This window comes from Melanaphis sacchari, unplaced genomic scaffold (genome assembly GCF_002803265.2).
Source record: "Melanaphis sacchari strain LSU unplaced genomic scaffold, SCAv2.0 Contig28_pilon_pilon, whole genome shotgun sequence".
Classification (NCBI taxonomy): Eukaryota; Metazoa; Arthropoda; class Insecta; order Hemiptera; family Aphididae; genus Melanaphis; species Melanaphis sacchari.
In genome coordinates this window covers 1683808-1700251 of record NW_020271162.1, presented here as the reverse complement: position 1 = coordinate 1700251, position 16444 = coordinate 1683808, and the positions used below count along the sequence as shown (strand labels likewise).

Sequence of the window (16444 nt, the reverse complement as noted above, 5' to 3'; positions counted from 1 at the left end):
GTGCCACCGCCGGCGTCCACCTGCACCGCGCGAACACCGTGCCCGGAGCGTTGTGCGGTGAGCGGTTGGCGTACGACGGTGCGGGTCGGAGGGACGCGCGCGCGACACGCCGGGGGCCGGGTGGTTTGCGCAAGCGGCACCGCCACGGCGAAAGCAGGGAGCGCCACAGCCTCGTAGCAGCAGCAGCTTCGGCCGCCGTGGGAGGGTGCATCCGTATGGGTTCCGGCGTGCGCTAGCGTCAGCGGTGGTAGTCGACCGACGGCAACGACGCGGAGCGGACATCGCGCGCAGTACTTAATCATTTCAAACCGCGCGGCGTCATTCGCAACCCCGTACCCTCCTCACCCGCACCTCACCGCCACCCGGCAACGTGTCAGTGTCTGGCGCGCGCGATCGCGAGAAACCGCCGTCGTCGTCATCGTCGTCGTCGTCTCGTGCGACCGCACTGCACCCGGCACCGTGTATATCGGCTGCCCGTCCCGCGTTCATAGAAATTCATTATACGCATCACTTTTCACCGTCGGACATATACGCACCGCTTAGACATACGGAGACGGCGACGGCCATGGGATCGCCGGACGCAGGTCTCGCGGTCAAACGCTGTTGCGTCCGTCTGTCGCCGTCGAGCCGCTGTCGTCGGCGTCGCGGCCACTGCCCGGCGACTCGGCACTGCAGTGCAGGGCGCGCGCAACTTGAAGCGGCGTGCGTCCACTGCGCGTCCGTACGACACGTCTTCGTCGTCGTCGTCACCGCGTTTGCAGGGCTGATTGAAGACGAGATCTCGCGTTTTGCGCGCCCCTCGCGTTACCACACGCGCGATGAACGCCGTCGTCTCACGTCCACCGCCGCCGCCGCGCGGACCGGTTTGAGCGCCGCGATATACACTGACTGCAAACGCGACCACCGGACCAGCACACGCACCGGCCACAGCCGTCCAGCGGACGAGACCGTCGCGTGCGTTTCGAGCGGTTTGCGTAGTCCGATGCGAGCACACGGGCTCTAAGGTAGTACCTACGACATTGTCGTATGTTATTTTAATGTTAAATCGCACACGTACTCTGTGCTGCATGATAAACTGCTATAACTATAGTACAGTAGGTACCTGTAAAGGTGTGCTGTTTACCCCCGTCGCCGTCTGTCGTATTATTAAAACAGCGAGCGAAAACTCGAAAAAAACAAAACGATCTCGTATCGGATTTTTCGGTTATGACGATCACACACATATACGGCACGACGACGACGACGGACCAATAACATAACGAAAGAATATCGTTGTGACGATAATATAGTGTTGTGGCACGTGCGATCATCACATATCCTATAATAATAAATATAATATAATGTATATAATATTATGTTAAATTATGTGCCCACCGCACAAACATTATAAACCACGGGCATAGGCGCGATATAAACACACCGTTTAATCGTAAATACTACTGCTGTTTTTGTTTTTATTCTCTAGGTCGTTGTTACTGTACTACTGCAGGTGATTTTCTATTGATAGACAGACATTATGATTGATATATCATCGAGGTAATTTGACTTTTTTTAAACGTAGTTATATGTAAGAGTCATCGAAAAATCAAAATTCAAAACCGCTATATAGTTTGTATCGAAAATTACTTTCTGTGTGTATGTGTGTGTGTGTGTGTGTTGTAATAGTGATGGCGAGAATGGGTTTCATGTGTTGCGTACCGTTAGCGACCCTCGAGAAAAAAAAACAACAACCATTAATTGCGCCTATGACCAGAGGTTTAACCCACGACGTTTATTCGTTTTTGTTTTTTTTTTTTGTTTATTGCACAGATACATCGTTGTGTAGATTCATAAATAATAATAATCGGAGGCCGTGGAAACGCCGAATCCGTCGAAAAATATGTCGATGGCGGTGATTTCGGAGCAGCCCGCAACGGTCAACGGACGACGAGTCAAAATTAATCAAACGGCCAGGGCGGTGCGAAAGAGTCACGATAACCATCACGGGAGATGTGGCACCGGACCATTTGTCGGCGGCGATAGCGATCGTGACAGCCGCTGTCAACGGGACGTTGACGGTGACGATCGGACGTCGGCCGGACTAAAAATAACGAGCTTGGGTGACGGCGACGTCCACTATTTGGAACGGCCCGTTTGGGTGACGCGCGACTGCGGCGAAAAGCCGGAAAACGCTGAAGCGCCCGCCGATTGGACGAAACACCGAACGGGCGGCGGCGACGCCGCGGATTCGGACATCGACGCGACGGTCGACGGTGCCGCAGACGGTTACCATCCGGTCCGGCGACGACTTGTCGCGGACTCCGAAAGCGGCGGCGGCGGCGGTGACACCGCCACAGTTGCAGCAGCGGACGACGTGTCACCCGAACACCGACAACGGCGGCAGTTGCACGACCGCAAACAGCAGTGGTTCGGCAATTGTTGGCGGCCGAAACCGTCGTCTGCGGTCACCGACGTCGTCCACCAGCATCACCACCGCCGAGTGCACCGGCACCGTCACCATCACACGCACCATTTGCACATGTGGACGAGTAGTTGCTGCTGGTGGCTGTTGGTGTTCTACGCGGTGGTCGTGGTCGTCGCGTCGTTCGCCCGAGCTGCGCATTCCGCCAAAGACGGTAAATATATAATAACATTTATCATATTATAATTTATAACCGCATACTCGGTATAATGCGTATACCCTTTATGGCGGTATGCTTATACCGGTGGCTGTAAATAAGATCTGTATGCGTATCGGAGGAAATCGGATATTGTTTTTGGTAAGAAGGGGTGTGGTGGGTCACCAATTTATCGTTGAACAACTTTATTGTTGTTAAAATTGCACTATAGATTACGTTACAAACGTCCTTCAGAACTATTCTTACAGCATATATCGTAAATACATGTTAGCGATTTTATTTTACGATGGTTTTAAGTTCAAATTGTCTGCATTCTTAGCTCAAAATTGTTTTTTTTTTTTTTCTACTTTGTATACCTATAACGACCTATTGAATTCAATGAATTCAAACCGACTATATGACAGGAGCAAAGTCCTTCGATTTTTTATAGTTTATTTTTAAAACAAAGACGGTCGGTTGCCATTTACAAAGCACTTCAAAGAAAATAAGGAATTTTTTTTAGTCATAATATTTGCTGATATTAATAAGAAAATATTCTAAGTAGATACCTATACAGTATTTTTCTATCGATATTTTGACCAATATTTATAAATACAAATATTATAATAACTTTTTTTATTTACTTTTTGGAGATTTAAATGATTTGAGAGGGGCTATTGTTAATATTTCATGATTTTTACTTCATATTATTCTTACCTGTACGTCATATTATGATACTTTATAGCACATAAAATCAGTGCTCCAATTATATTTAATTTTTGGACCAACATTTTTAATCGCTTCGTCAACGCTAGTATTTAAAAAAACAAGAGGTGGGCAGTTAGGGATATACTATAGTTAATTATTATTTTTTTTTATTATTTAACTCAAGCCTAAAGCCATGATTTTGTTGTTGTTGTTGTTTTTGTTGTTGTTGTTGTAATTTTAATTTATAGATAGTTCAAACATGAAATTAATTTCGATTATAAAAAATTCCCATGTATAGTATTCGAAGGGTAACCTTAATCTCCACTGGTAATGTATAGTATACATTATAATATAAATTTTAACAATATCACATAAATCTGCGCAATATTTCGTTATTGTTTTTATGTGATAGTATCACTATTCACTATAATAAGTGTAATAATACCCTTCCCTCCGCATGATAGCTTTCCATTTTCACGTGTCGTAAACATTTGTTGAGCTTGACTGTTACAATAAAAAATAAGCCAGAAATCTATAAAATTGAATTGGTTAAGGGTGTTGAAATGGCGCTGAGTTAACCATATAAAAGTTTAAATATGCTACACTTAACATTTTGTTTACGAATTTTAGTATAATATATTTTGACATTTTAATATTCTTAAAAATTATTGACCGTATAAAATAGTAAACAATAATTTATAAGTAATATTGAATTAATATTAAACAGTACATGATATTTGTTTTATAATTTTTTAACGATGCTGATATGTTAGGTTCTTATGCATTAGATTATTGTGATATATTAAATAATAATTTTAATGATTCCCTTGTTAAAACATTAAAGAAGGTAGAACAGTGGTTTAATGATTCCATAATATCTGACCATTGTAATTGATTACGTTCAGGTACCGTGACATTTTTTTATCATTACAGCCATCATAAATACCAATAATACAAATCCTGTATGGGATAATTTATCATTGTAGTGTTAACCGATTGTTAAATTATAAAGTTATAAGTACTAAAGGACTAAAGCGATTAACTACCTATACACACCAGTCTCGAAATTAACTAAGTAATACCATGGAAAAAAAAAACAATAATCGAATGCAATACTTCTTAAACAATAGTTTATTTAAATTTATATTGCGGCTAGTGGCTAATTATATTAAGAACAAATTAATTGAATAAAAAACTTACCTCCATTTTTAGCCATATAATCTAATTATCAGATATTTAATTTATCTCTGAATGAAAGATTTTTGTTTTTTTTTTCAGTTAGTCAGAAAACCTATTTATTTTCATGAAGTAAAGATAATTGACAAAATAATTCACATACTAAATATTATGATTTAATATAAGATAACTGGATAGAGCAAATTTTGATTTTAATTAAATCATCATTTGGCCTCTAGCTGTACGTGACCAAATGTTCATTTAAAATTATCCAACTTAAAGTTAATATTTTATTAAATAATAGTGAAAATACATTTATAGCGTAGAATCAGCATTAAAATCTACACTAAATTTAAGATTAAATAAAGCAAGATAGTTACGTATTTCAGATTTCTAAAAACGAAACTATAAATAAGTATATTTAAGGACAGACATTATAAATGAAAAATGCTCACTAAAATTATCTCGCTGCTTTTAATTTTACAATGAAGTGTGTTGTTATCTCATTTTTGGAGCAATGAATTGTTTCACGTAAAATCTGTATGTAGATTAAAAAATAAATATATACTTTACCTACTTTAATAAAGATTATTTGTTGATTTAGATATTCAACCCAAATATTTATAATTGTTTTCTAATTCTTTGAGATTTTTTTGCATAAAACTGTTTTACTGTTATGCGATCATAATTATTGTGTAAATAAATTTGTTTAAACTGCAAAATTATTTTATTTTATTTCTACATTTTTTTGAAGACTTGATATTTTAAACAAAGTTAATCTAATTATTTATTATTCCTGCTATAATAGTTATTTTTAAAGAACTCTAAACACATAAAACAATACTTGAATCTATATTAAATTGAGCTAAGATTGAAAACCTTTTTTTTTTATATGAAATGATTTATATTTCTTTTAAATTTATAATAACAATAACACAGTTACAAACATCATTGTATATCGAATATCAAGTACTGATATGTAAGGAGAGTGTTAAATATGTTGGGACTTTTGTATAATCATTATAACTGTATGTGACATACATGTCAGCGATTTATAAAAATATAAAAAGTAATGGCTCAATTAAAGCAGTGTTTTATTTGACTTGTCAAAATGTTTATTTTAAACATTTTAAATTCAACAAATAGGATTATTATTTTAATAACATTTGATACTAAATTTATAATTGAAATATTTGAAAAAAATTAATTTTATTTCGGATTTTAGTGGTGTCGAGTTTTATTGTTTTAGAGGATTATAATAATTATATTGGTATGTAACCATTTTAATTAAGTAAATATTACAGTATTTCATTAATTTAATTTTAATTTTTTCATTAATGGAAAACAAACATAGGTTCCACCATTGCAAAATAATTCTGCTATATAACACAATAGTTAGTTAATCTATTAATTACGCTAATTTTATTTTAAGATGTAAATATAAGGAACTTTAGGTCAAGCTACTGTTTTTAATATCAAAAAATTGCTAACTAGCAACTCACGAAAGTATCTAGAAAATATGAACTTTTCTTACATAAATTACAATTATTAGTAATTTTATATAATATTATATTTATTATTTTATTTTAAATCTAATATGAATCGTATTAGATGCAATCGGTAGCAGATTAATTATTTTTCAAGAATAATATTTAAAGATTAACGAGAATATATAATGGAATAATAATACCACTTTTCTTTCAAAAATATATTTTAAAAATAATAGTTAACTTATTATAAACAAAAATACTTCATAATTATAAAAACATAGGATATTTATTGATTTTAATTAGGTAAATAAGTCATCATATATGGCAGTGTTATTATTGTATTGTATTTATCATATTTGTTATATTTAATAAAAAAATTTGGTAATATGGTAGAATATTTAATTTTTTAAAGTTAAACATTAGCTTGAAAATGTTAAATAATAAATTAATTAAAAAAATCAGTACACATCCACTATAATTAATAAATGTGCTTAAATGTTCATAAAACTTCACAATAACCATTTACATATTTTGAATTATCGATTATATCATTTATGTAAGTATTTCGATTTTATATTATAAATACAAATGGTATTTTACATTTTTAAAATCGAAAAATCAACATTTCTGTTGTCAAACCTCTTTTCAATAGTTTTTTGTTTGTTATTAATCATTAACGTACTTCATATTTTAAAGTGCAAATTTTACTAAAAAATTATGTTATTTTATTGAATCTATTCAATTAATTTAAAAAAATATTTAATTACACTAAAGATAAATTATTATGATATACATATATATTATATATATATTATTAATATGTTGTTTTTACTAAGTGCCAAAGTAGGTTAAATATTCATTATTGATTTTATCAAATACTTTTATCGAAGTATTAATAACTTAAAATTAATGTTAGAAATTATAAATTATACTCGTGCATATAAAAATTACAAATTACTAATGTTTAGTTATTTAATTTTAGTCTAATATAAAACAAGTAAAGATAATTTCTAAAAATTATTTATTTTTTTTTTTTATTATTTAATTGCCTTTATTGATGTCACTGTTTGGTTAAATTCTTGAATTCAAACAGTGTAATGGATTTGATATGTCTGTATTCACTATGTAGATATAGTCAGTACAATATTATAAATGTTAAAATTTACTAGCTCTGAAAGTTGAAACACATTGAGATCGAGAAATTAAAAAAAACAACAAATAATTGCAATTTGAACACATTTTAAAAAACTATTGAAATTGTATGGTACTTAAACTTCAAACTAATTTATAAATGGTAGCAGAAATATTTGTATTAGGTGTAAATATTTACACCTGTTAAATATTTAAACTTAACAAAAAAAAGTAATGCGTGATGGAAACAAATTATTGATTTTTTTTTTTACCAATTCGTTAGATATGAGTACTAAAACAAGTAATAATAACAATGCAAACTTTTAAATTATTGATCGGATATATTTAAGTACTTATTTACATTGAATTACTCAGAAAAAAAACTAGTTTACTTATGAATTTAATTGTTTGAGTAGGTACTTACTATCTGTATAATAATAATAATATAAACGCTTTTACTAAAAATTTAACTGACGTCTTTGAGTGGTTATTACAGGTTCTAACTTATTACAATAACATTAGTGACAATTATTATTGTTGTAATTTATGTATAATCGAATTAAATTTTGTGGACTGGTCGGCACCGGACCTTAAGGGATAGATACAAATAAAACACTCTTTCTTTTTTAAACCATCTAAAAAAGGAAAGAAATAGGCGTTCTTAAAGCGTTTTATATCCATCTTATTTAGTAATGTTATTTTTCTCGCAAGAAGCGTACGTCTCGGATAAAAGGGTCGGTAAATCATCAGGCTTGATACAGGCAAACGGGCTTCGGGCGTCCGGTCAGGCATCCCGTTTGTCGCACCCCTCCTCCCACTACACTGTCACAGTTATAGCAACTACTTTTTTTTTAAACGATGGCGTTGGTGAGTTTTTGTTCCGTTTTCATCGTAGAGATAGGGAGAGAAAACATTTTTAAAATTTTGTTTCCATACATTAAAAAAAAAAAAAAGAAGAAAATACAAGAGAATTATATTTCAACTTTCAAGTATTGCGTAAAAACTAGAGCATATAATTGTATCATGTTAAAACAAATGTCTGTATAAAATAAAACATAACATACACCGAATGACTCCGTTAACTTAATTTAAATGAATAATATTAAGTACTATTGTAGTTTTTTAGATAGTTAATAACTATTATCCATCTATAAAATAATTCAAGTATGTTTAAATTTAACAAATATGCACAGATGTAAAATAATAATATACCATTTCCTATTTTTTAGTATGTTGTAAATAGAAATTTTTCGAACATTATTACTTACTAGGTATAATAAAAATATGTTGTATTCGTGGACTTATGGTTATGAAATATAATATTAAGTTCTTGGATATTAAAAAAACATCGCGAGTAACTCATGTGTAGTAGATATAATGGCTCTACTCTACTGTGGGTTGTGGGTAAGTCACTAAGGCGAAAATGTTGGAAATGTTGATGTAAATTCAATTTAAAATTATTATATTGTGAAAATTAGTTATAATTCATCACATTCAATCTGTTAGATAATGTATTTAAAAAAATAATAAATAATGTTTTAGAATATTACGTAGAAACTAAAATGCAATTTAAAAAGAATTTATTTATTAAAAGTACAGATAGATAGCAATGATGATAAACAACTAAAATATTATTTTAATAATTGTATTTTAAATTAACATCAAGAAAGAATATGATAAATATTTAGGGAAGATACTCGGCTGTATAGTAAATATGGAGTGTATCTCGTTTTGAGTAGGTCAATAAAACTTGTATATTAAGTTAAATGTTAAATCATTACATACGAATAACTATTCTAAGCAAAAACGGTGTAAATACAGGTCTGTGGTAAAAATAGCTAAAAATTTAGTTAAATATTCTGATAATTTAATTATTTATATTAAATAATAACACAAGTAGTGACGAAAAGTTTCTATAACTCTTATGAGTATAATTTTATGAACTATACAAAATAAAATTTTAATATAGTTTTCATTTAAATATACCCAATTTCATTAAATGATGAATTTTAATGTCTATGAAAAAAATTATTTTATAAATTTTGGAGATTTTCAGGTTAATAATAGAATAGCTTTTGAGGGACTTTGAATTATATCTTCAAGCTTTAACTATTAAAATTAAGTATTGTATACAGTTTTAACTTCAAAATAATTCATACATTTTTCTTATTTTGACGAAATTTTTCAAGGGTCGAATTTAAATTTTTATAAAAAAAAAAAAAAAAATATGATTATGTATTTTCAATACTTTTTAATTTCTGTACAAATAATGTATTAAAATGTTAAAAGTTTTTTTATTCACAGTCAAAATTTTATCATACTTAAATTAAAAAAAAAAAACTACGAAAACTTTAAATTTTTATATGTCAAAAAATATTTCAAAAGAAATGTAATATTTTTAAGATTATTGCATGTCTAGAAAATGCTAATGTAAATATTTGTTCACATTTTTAAGTCTACTCATAATCTAAAGTAACAACAAAGTAATTAAGTTAAAACAATATTAAGCATAGCAGAAAGATGGTTTTACAAGATAAAAAATCTTACGGTTAATGGTGCATGTCTTAAATGAACAAAAATTACTTAAAATAGAATAAGGAATTCATTTATATATTATTCATTTCGTTATATTCGCTAAATTATTCACAATATTATATACAATTGTATATCCAAAAAACATATTATTATGTATAGGTACTCGTAATCAAAAATAAACCAATTAAAATATTCAAAAAAATATTTAATTATTATATTATTTATTCAATTATGTATTTTTAGTTATAACTTACCTTATTAAATGGTTTAAATGGTAGTGAAGTAACGAGTCCAAAAAACTAATTTTCAGCGTTATATTTGTTACATACATTTAGGCTATAAATCTGGTATTAGCATAGATAACTGTATTTATGCAAACTGTATTAATTTAAAACTAAAAATATTGTTTTATTAATAAGTTGTAAGATATGTTTTAAATGATATTTGAGGAAAACTGATAATTATTACGCGATTACTGAGACCGTTTAAAAGGTGTATAATGGTTACTGCCGTTACTGGATTAGTGTAAAATATGTAAATGTCGAATTCTTATTGTTATTGTTATTCATAGCTGCAGCAAATTTTCATTATGTTTACTGTTTTCTATAACTAACGATAATTAATAATCAACTAGATACACAAAAAAAAAATGCGTCATATAAAAATTTAAATATAATAAAAAACGAATTACAAACTCAAAAGTTTTCTAAAATGTTTATCAATTACCAAATACGTAGTAATGTAATGGCAAGTAGGTAATACTAACTAAAAACTGCATTACCAATAAGTATAAAATATAGTACCTAATTTTTATATGTACCAATAACTTATGAATGTAGATCAATAAAAAAAAAAAAACAAAACATAACAATTAATGTAATAAAAACTTAACCATTCTTATAAATAATTTTGAACTATAAATTTTATTAATCTAAGTTGTTTTTTTTAAATTTATTTTAAATCAAAATTTTTATATTTAAAATCTACTACTGATAATGATATTCTAATTAACTTATAAGTAAGCAGTAACAATAATTAAATATAGTCAATTCATATTTATAACTATAGGTAATAATTATGTGGATATTTTAATACTTTGACGAGTTTACTTAGTTTACAAATAGTTGTCAAAATGAGTGCTTATCATTAAGAATAAAACGGCACACCAAAATTCACTGTCGTTTGTATCATTACTACCGTCTGTCGCATTCTTATTAAAATTAAGATAGCTCATCATAAGTACTTTTCAGTAAAATGTTAAATATTTTAATTCACTTAAGCTCCTAAATATACCACATAAAATGTCGGAATAATTTAGTTAGTCTTTAAAAAATTAAAATTCTTGTTTGTTTCATAGATCATAATTATGCGCTAAATGAATAAATTCATGTTTTATGAATGAATAAATATGGTATTTATACTCGGGATTCAATTGACGCATTTAAAATTGAGTGTATTTTGTTTGTTTTCTAAAACAATTTACTAACAATTGTTTAGTCAATAAATCCACTTGTAAAATGACAAATTTATCTTTAAAACAATGGAATAGTAGTTGATGTTTAAGTTAAATAACTCAGTTTTCTGTATCTATTCTAATTAAAATATTGAACCAATCACGCGGATATTTAGATTAAATTGACTAATAACTGTAATGGTAGCAAATTCTATGAAAATATATTATACCTACTGAAATTATAATATAAATATACGTATTTACATATTTATGTACATTCTTAAATGTAAAACACATTAGTTTTGTAATAATATCTTCTTTGTTTATCATTTTCAATGGATGTGACCCCCATTATTGTTATTTATGTTGTAATATTTAAATGCAACTACAATTGTTTTATGACTACATATTATGTTTTACGTTATAGTTCCAGTATACCACGTGAGAGCAGTCGCGGGGCAGCAAGCTCGTTTACCTTGTGATATATCATTGGTATCCGACGAAGAAGATTTATCAGATTCAGGAGTTGATTCACCGCCCCTCGATGGTGAAAGTTCCCTTGCATCTGGTGCAAATTTACGCGACGCAGTTCTACTGGTTTTATGGTACCGTGATGATCTGGGCACACCTATTTACAGGTATTGAATAATTTAGTGTCATTTAATTATAAATAAATCCGCACGTTTCATAGATTAAGATATGTATAGTCATCTTTAAAAAAATGATAACACAGACACGGTGCAAAATAATTATATTTAAATAAAATATAAATTTAAATTAATAGGTAAAATAAGTATATTTTAATTTTGATATTGATAACTTATTTTTATTATTATTTATTAATCATGATTGATTTTTTACATGACATTGAAGTACAAAATATATTACTCGTCAACAATATCATAAATTAATTCTTTTAAACGTCTATAATAATATGTAGTTTGTAACATAGCTGTTTTTATCTCCCATAGATTCATTGACATCTAATATTATTATACTATTAAAGAAAATTACATATTTAATTTGAAATATTTGACATAACTATACTTCTAAAATATAATACTTATTTAGATTATTGAATCCTTATTAAGATAAATTTACGAGTATATACCAGTAGATACATATTTACACTTTTGGCTTAAATATCCTACGTGGTTACGCATATCATTACAAAACTTATTATGTTCGTATTTTCTAGAAATATTCACATATTATCTTCAAATTTTAATAAAAGACGGTTAATGACTATAATAAAAATGAAAGAGAATAACATTTTTAAATCTAAACTTCTTTAAAATTTCTTTTTTAAGACACCTTAATTTTCAAAGTTATGCAGATTGTATAATATTATAATTAATACATGAATTACAATAAATACTGTTATTGAAAGTTAAAATGTTATGTTCTTTGATTTCTGAACTGAGTATTTTTTATTAAAAAAAAAATTGAAGAATATTTCTTAAAAATATGACTTGGATACGAATTTTAAGTTTTGCAATATAATACGTAAGATTAACAAATAAGGAAAATATAAAATAGCCACCATTTAGCAAACATTAAATATTGATTATGTAGTTATGTTCAAAGTTTGAAAAAGAGGAAGTTATAGTTATCAAGTATAGATATAGGCATGCAAAAATAAAACAACTTCTTCGTTATTTGTAATTAAATTATGAAATCGTAAAACTATTAAGGTATTTTCAAAAGCATTGCTCGATGTAGGTTTCTTGAAATAATTGAATCTTGTGTTAACTAATAAACTATGTAAATTTTTAAATTATCCTTCTAATAAGTATATATTTTGATTTTGATCATTTTAAAATTTAAATTAATAATTTTCGCAATGAGTATAATATAGGTTCAATTGTTAGATTATCATGGAAATTTTTTTTATGAAAATATCAAATATGTATTTTAATAGTTAATTTAATTTAAATGTTTATTTATTTATTTATTTTTTTTTTTTTTTTTGACAATATGTTTAAAAGTCAATTTATTGTGAAACCCACATTTCTAATAAGACACTTTTCTGTATAAGTTATGACTAATAATTCATTAATTTTGAATTCCATATTTAAACTTAAAATAAAGTTCTTATTTTATAAGAATTTTTATACATATTACTTATATATAATATCATGAACAAAACTTTGACATCTTGTCAATTAATAACAAAAAAAAAAAATTCTTATTTGTTTATCTAATAAGATTAAAAACACCATTTATATAATGTAAAGTTAAAATATAATTAAATTAAAATTATTTTAAAAACAAAGTAAAAAAGTCAATGAAAAATATGAAATTCCGGTAAGAAGATTGAAGTTCTTTTATATGATATAACAATAACAACATAAATGTTATATTTTATAAGCTAGGTGTATATTATGTTTTAACCGTGCCAAATCACATTTTTTATAGCCATAATTTTTGAAATGAACAATACGTAGTACTTCATTAGTTTAACTGAGAAGAATGGTTTTATATCATTAAAAGTGTTATATAAATCATATTATTTTATTGGAAAATTATAATATATATATATATATATATATATATATTTTTTTTTTTCATAACTGTGTAAATATGAAGTATCTATGAAAAATATTTAACTATAAATTGTGGAAAATGTAGAATAATATTACAGTGTATTATATTTAAGTTTCTTTTGATATACAGTGTAATTATTTAAAATTACTAATTTTACTTTTAATACAAGTCATATTCTTACTTTATTAAAAACATCCATTGTCTATATTTGGTTAATAAGCGTTTAAAATGTGATTTATAGTAAAATTAATTAAATAATATTACTTTGATAACATTTACAACTTTAATAAAAGGTTAAGAATATAACACCTTTGTATAAATTTTTAAATATTCAAATTTCTCTATATTTTTTTCTATTTTTCAAAATTGGAAAATTTGAGGTTAGATTTATTTTTTAACTATCAACAGTTAACAAGTTATTCTTTGTATGACTTGTTAATTTATATCGTATAAAAATTATTAAAACAATTATATTATTAACACATTTTTTGGTTATTGTTGCAATATTTTTAATTTTATAATTATTTAAGCGTGGATGCCAGATCTTCTTCTCATCAGCCTTATGACTCCACGTCATATCATTTGATGACCACGGGCGCAGAAAGATGGTCTGATCAACGAGTGTTTGGTGACCGAGCACATTTTCATGTTAACGCAGGCACAACAGAAGAAGAATTGAAATCGAAAATAAATAATCAAAAAAAATCGACTGTGTCAACATACTACTCTTCGGAATTGCGAATTGACAGAGTCAGTGAAAAAGATGCGATTCACCTTTACCGGTGCCGAGTTGATTTCAGATTAGCTCAAACCCGCAATTCTAAAGTTAATCTAACTGTGATTGGTAAGTCTATATCATTTACTCGTAATTCATGATTATATGTTAGGATTATTTTACTATAGATACGATACATAGTTACATAAACTAAGCTATAAAAGAGTTAAAAGAGTTGCAATAAATAATATAATATATTAAAACATTTTTAACGATGTGTAAAAAGAAAAGAAAAAAGTGAGTTAATTGAAAAAAAAAAGTTGATACCTGTTTATTATATGATAAAATTGCAAAAAATTATACAATGTAAAACGAATTAATGTTATAAGGAATCATCAATTTTTCAAGTACACGTACGTCCTTTTCAGATATTTTACATTTAATTTTAAGATCAAATCGATGAACTTGTAGTGTTTTGTAAATCAAAAAATATGACGTAGCATTGATAAAACTTTGTTACCAATTATTATTTTTTTTCGACGTTGTATAAAATTGGAAATTCCATATTATAATATTTTAGCTTAATGTTTTATACTTCGTCATTTCGATGTGTGATTACAATATAAATAAATTATTTCGTGGTATTAATTACATTTTAAAACTTTCATAAATCAAATTAAAATGATTGAAAAATAATGTAATTTGTTATAATTAATTTAATGCTACAGAAAACGTTGTTATAGGGATTCCCGAAAGAGCTCTTTAGACATTTCCATTATTAATATGATTAAGTTTAGGATTTGGTGCTGAGCGTAAGAATACATCTCTCTATCATAATCTCTCTCTCTCCTTCTCTCTATGTATATACTCGTATATATAATTTCTAGCAAAACATGAAATTATATAATATATATATATATATTATATATATATAGGTATACAAATAAAGGCAGAAAATTGTTTGGTGTTACTAATAAGTAATAATGGTCGTAGTCAAGGGGTGGCAGCGACGGGAGATTACAGGTCGGGTGGCCTGAAATGTTAGGACGAGCAGTTACTGGGAATGAGACTTTTGGCGCGTATTATAATACGTGGGTGTGTTCAACTTCTGCTCGGGTTGTTGCTTAGTTTTTCAGTGCAAAAAGGTGATAGGGGGTGGGTTAGGTGTGTTTGTGAGGGGGATATGAAAGGTGGACATGGAGTGGAAGAAAGATAGGTTCGTGCACCCGCCACCGGGTCACGTGTGTGTGCATTATATATATACATAATATATATATATTATATATATAGCATGAAAACATCCGGGTGGAAATCCATCACCGCCGCGGCCGCGTCGGATAGCATATATAGGTACCTACTACCTATAAGCGAAGCGTATATTTTACATTATGTCTGGTCGAATACCGCAACGACGCAGATCGACTAGGTTTGTCCACGGAATTCCACGCGTATAAATGTTGCGACACGCCGTCGTCAGTTACGTGTGCGATCACTGCGCGGAAGCCGGTTACGCCATTGTACTTATGTCGCAGCGGCGTGCGCGTGTACACGCGAATGGGTGGACCGAGGATGAACGAGTGAATGGTGGTGAACAAAGTGGATGGGTTTTTTGGACGGTCGTCGTCATTGTGATGGTGGGGAGTGGGGGAGGTGTTGGCGGCGCGACAGTTGGACGGAGGAAGTGTGAATATACGGACGGGCGTCCGGGCAGGGTTTGACGACAGCGCGCGCTGGGTGACCGCGCGTGGGCGACGTGTAACGCGCGGAGCGGTGGCTTGGCAAGTCGTGATGGTTTAGGGTGAGAGTGGTAGTGGTCGGGTATCGGTGAAGGGAGTGTACTTGCGCGCTGCTATATCGATCTCGTTCGGGTGGCAGCACCCGGTGGTGGTGGTACACGTGGGATGGGGACGCTGCGGCAGTGTTGTCGAGAGAAGCAGCAGCGGAAGGGGCGAAATGACGTGACTGGCGGGACGGGGGTGAAATGAAAAGCTCTCGAATGTTGGTGGTGAGCTATATAGAGTCGTTGTTATTATTATTGTTATTATTATTATTACTATTGCTATTACTATTATTATCATTATTATTATTATTT

General features: G+C 30.1%; 1 protein-coding gene across 2 annotated transcripts in view; it reads left to right on the top strand.

Moving 5' to 3' along the window:
• The first annotated feature begins 763 nt into the window (after positions 1–763).
• Positions 764–16444, top strand: part of LOC112595682 — a 58968-nt gene continuing 43287 nt past the window's right edge. Inside the window, exons 1-5 of one of the 2 annotated variants that reach the window (XM_025340980.1) lie at positions 764–1004; positions 1466–1536; positions 1810–2615; positions 11518–11728; positions 14168–14481. In XM_025340980.1, the coding sequence (XP_025196765.1) occupies positions 1880–2615; positions 11518–11728; positions 14168–14481 (1261 nt within the window). In that variant the 5' untranslated portion in view covers positions 764–1004; positions 1466–1536; positions 1810–1879. The remainder of the gene's footprint in view (positions 1005–1465; positions 1537–1809; positions 2616–11517; positions 11729–14167; positions 14482–16444) is intronic. The other variant, XM_025340981.1, reaches the window with a different exon arrangement.